The sequence below is a fragment of the Rhamphochromis longiceps genome, linkage group LG10 (genome assembly GCF_057381845.1).
Source record: "Rhamphochromis longiceps isolate RC_006_pf linkage group LG10, R_longiceps_female_GT1.1, whole genome shotgun sequence".
Taxonomy (NCBI): Eukaryota; Metazoa; Chordata; class Actinopteri; order Cichliformes; family Cichlidae; genus Rhamphochromis; species Rhamphochromis longiceps.
In genome coordinates, this window is record NC_140566.1 from 35131000 (window position 1) to 35135221 (window position 4222).

Genomic DNA, 4222 nt, shown 5'->3' on the forward strand with positions numbered 1-4222 from the left:
CTGCTTACATATTTGTGTTACTTTAAGAAGAGACAGGAAGTGTGCTGTACAGCCGTTGTGGGCCAAACCATTCTGTATGAGGATGGGGACTGTGACTCTGAAACTGCCTGTTAAGAGGATTAAAATTTATTTCTGAACAAACAGGGATGCTATAATCTGTGTGTGTGTGTGTGTATCTGTTATGATCAGTGTGTATTTGACAAGCAAACGATATAAAAGCTAAGTTGGTATGTTCGACCTGCGCGCTGACATCACACAGACGCTGCGTAGTGAAATATGACACTGAGCAGCTTTCCCGCCTTCCTCAAACAGTTTGCTGCTCTGAAACTCGTGAACTAAGCTGCGGCTGAAAACCAGCAGGAGTGAGTATTATTTAAATGCTTTTCCCTGAAAGCTGTTACAAAAGAAATGTTTTATAGTTAAGAATTTTACATTTATAAACTATTGTTGATCTTGTGGTTTGAACAAAGAAATGTGAGAGCAGATTATCGCCTGTTACGGGTTCTGTTTCCTGGTAGTGCGTGTCATTGGCACAGCAGCTCTGTCCTCGGGCAGCATCTCCTCCCATCAGGAAGTTTGTTTCAGGGAAGCTTTTTTTTTTCTGCAGACGATGAATAAAGCACCTCTGCAAAAGCCTGTATACAGTGTGTGTCGTATGTACCTGCTCCTTAGTGCAAGGAGGAACAGGATGAGCAGTGCCGGAGCTACAAAATGACCTGCAGCAGGTCAGTGGTGTGACAGACGGGGTCCTCGGGTCCTCCTGGTGAACAACACCCGCCCTCATGGAGAATAGAAAGGCTCAGTGCAAAGGAAACTCTGACTATAGAGTCTCTGTGTAAATGTTGTTGTTTGTGATTCTGATCTGCTGCCGAGTCGATTTCCCACAGCTGGAAACAGAACACACAGATCACTCTGTGTTTACATGACAGCTCTCAGAGGGCGGGGCCTTTAAACTGCGTTTCAATAAGTGTTAAAACAAGGCTGAAAGTAGAAATGAAACTTCTCAGATGAATGTGAGGTGCAGTGAAAACTGCACAGTGTGCTTTCACCTCTCAGTGTGTTGGCTTCATGGAGCTGGTGTAACAGAGCGTTTCTGTCCGTGTGTCAGATGTCAACGATTTCAGAGGAAGAGTGGAAAATAGCTCTGACCGAGATCCTCGAAGAGCTCGATGGGTCACAGTACAAGAAGATGATGCTTTTTCTGTCGGGTATCCCCAAACATGTAAGGACGGACAAGCCCAGAGAAGAGATGCCCCAAGTAATCATCGAGCACTACGGAGTGGAAACATCTGTCCATGAAATCAATAAAATAATGGATCGGATACCTCGGAGGGACCCAAGAGTTCAGGACCGACTGCGCCCCTTTGTGGAAAGACTGAAGAAGAAACAGGAGAGTGAAAGAAGAGGTGAGTTCATCCTGTGACCTGATGTTTATGTGAAGTTTCTACAGATGGTCTGTGAGCAACAGCAGAAGCTTTAAAGGTCAGTGTAAGTGAAAATCAAGAGGTTTTTACAGATGTTTGATGTTTAGGTCTTTTTTTCTTTCTTCATGTTAAAATGAGAATCTAAGATTTAATTATTCATGTTTATTCATTTTATTGTAATTCCACATTTCTTGAAAGGTCGAAAAATGTTTTATGAAAGTGCCAGATACACAGCATCACATGATTAAACCAGGGACCACTGGGAGGGTTTCATGCTTACTTTGTGGAGAAAACTGGTAAAGTGTCTCCAGACTCACAGCTCTCATGTTGCTGAAGATGCAGATAACAGTGAGACTGGCAGGCAGGTTACAAATATAGAGTCATCAGTTCCAATCTGAGGAAGCAACAAGAAAGTATAATTCCACAAACCAGGAGCAGATTTTAGAATTTAAGGAAGATGAAGCTGAGCACATGCAGACTACACACACCTGTAAGAGGGATAATAAAGCACTGGTGAACTCAGTCATAAAGAACAGCAAATGTAGGGAAAGGTTTTCCTTTCAAAAATATTGAACTTTGATTATAATGAAAGTGACACTAAATATACTTCGACATGCTCTGAAATCAGATATGCTAAGAAATGACTGGTACAACATTTATTCAGCTGACAAACCATTAAATTAGATTCTGCAGGCAGCACGTAAGACCAGGATGTAAAACCTCACATTTGCTGGAGTTCCTTCAGGTAGAGCAGGAGTGGGCAGAACAAACAAACTTGAGTCTGTTTACCTGTGTGGGTTTTTGTTGTTGCTATAGTTACAGCGGATGAGAGCAGTTGATTTGTTTAACAACCCAATTTTATTTTTCAGATGCAGGACCATCAACAGGAGCAACTGGTGTCAGAGCTCTGGCTGATGGTAGGCACACAGCTGTCCTCAGTAAATGTGTTTGATTAGAAACAGAAACGTGTCACAGCGTTTGTCACGTTCCTGAAGTTCAAACTGCAGACAGCAATGAGACGGTGATCAGGTGAAAAATAAAGAACTTTAATCAAAACTCCTGGGAGGCGAATAATACAGCACAAATGAATCACTGATCAATCACAGACAGTAATGACGATGGAAAAAGGAACAAAGGATAAAATCAGTAAAACACAGGCAGGCCACTCATATAATAATCCTCTGGTCTCATTACCAGAGAACCCAAACAATGACATCAATATTTCTGGATCTTTCTTTAACAAACTTCAGTGATTTATGTTTTTAAATAAAAATGTATTCTTGCATTTTGATATAAAAGCAATGAACCAAGACTCCAATCAGTCGCTGTCATTTTCCCCTCAGGACAAAAACACTTTGTGGATGAACACCGAGTCGAGCTGATCCAGAGAGTGAGCAACATCGAACCGATTCTGGAAGAGCTAAAAGAAAAAATCATCCAACAAGAAGCTTATGATGAAATCAGAGCTCAGCAGACCCCTCAGGAGAAGATGAGGGCGCTCTACAACGGTCCTCTGAAAGCTGGCGATGCCGCCAAAGAAGCCTTCTACCAAAGCCTCAAGAAACATGAGAAGATGCTCATTGAGGACCTCAGCTGAAAGAACTTTGTGTTTTTAACATTTTATATTTGTGTATCTATTGTACATCTGTGGCACCTTATGTTGGGCTTCAATAAATTAAAATTTGTGTGGTAAATCACACACCAGCATGTCAGCGCTTACCTTTCTTTGGTCACAGAAAACAAGTTTCATCCAATAAAACACAAACTTCTACTCAACCAGGAAGTTACCAGACAGTTTTCAGTAAAATCATAATTCACGTCGGCAGTAATGACACCCGGTTACGCCAATCGGAGGTCACTAAAATCAATATTGAATTGGTGTGCAAATTTGTAGTTTTCTCTGGTCCCCTCCCCAATCAGACCAGGGGTGACATGTTTAGCCGCATGTTCCGCTAATTACAGTAATACTTAGGCTACGTTCACACTGCAGGCGAAAGCGCATCAAATCAGATTTTTTTTTACCCTCTGCGACCATCTATCCGATCATGGTCTGACAGTGTGAACGGCACAAATCCGATATTTTCAAATCCGATCTGGGTCACTTTTGTATGTGGTCCTGAATCCGATACATATCTGATGTTTCAGAAAGCGACTGCTGTTTGACGGTCAAGTCGCATTAAATTCGTCTTTTACGTCACCGACACAAGACAGGCGCCAATTATCAGCGCCGGAGAAGACATCGCGAACGCTTCCTGGCCATCCGGTGAAACTGTTGGGAAGACAATGTTGGAGAAACGTGAACATTTCATTTGTACTGTATAATCTGCAACTATCCTTTGAAGCAGCGCTCCTCTAAAACAGCAATAAGGATCATTATTAGGTTATTTACATTATTATGTAAATAACAAAATAACTTAAAGCAAAAATCGTGAAACGTGAAGCCCGAAGTCTTTATATTAAGGGCCATCAGTCAAACAATGCTGTTGCTCTGGGTCTAAACAGAGCGCGTTGTGTGTGACGTCTTCTTTTGCGCATGCGGCGCTTTGAGCGTTCACACTAGAGCGCGTTTGCTGTCGCATTTTATTTGTAGTGTGAACAAGCAGACAAAAAAATGGGATTTGATCAAAAAAATCGGAATTGAGCATCAAGACCTGCAGAGTGAACGTAGCCTAAGTGTCGAATTATTATTCATTGAAAACCATCTATTGACATATTCAACCTTTAAAATCTCTGTTCAACTTTTCAAAATGTAATTTTCAGGGAAGAAGAGGAAACGTGGTGAAGGTGATTCAAAATCA

General features: G+C 41.6%; 1 protein-coding gene across 1 annotated transcript; it reads left to right on the top strand.

Annotated features, from left to right (window-relative positions):
* Window positions 1-270: 270 nt before the first annotated feature.
* On the top strand, window positions 271-3690 carry LOC146661337 (apoptosis-associated speck-like protein containing a CARD). The gene is made up of 4 exons (XM_085421435.1): window positions 271-362; window positions 1109-1406; window positions 2294-2341; window positions 2768-3690. The coding sequence occupies exons 2-4, from the start codon at window positions 1109-1111 to the stop codon at window positions 3019-3021; spliced, it is 600 nt and encodes a 199-aa protein (XP_085277561.1). The 5' UTR covers window positions 271-362; the 3' UTR covers window positions 3022-3690.
* Window positions 3691-4222: the final 532 nt, after the last annotated feature.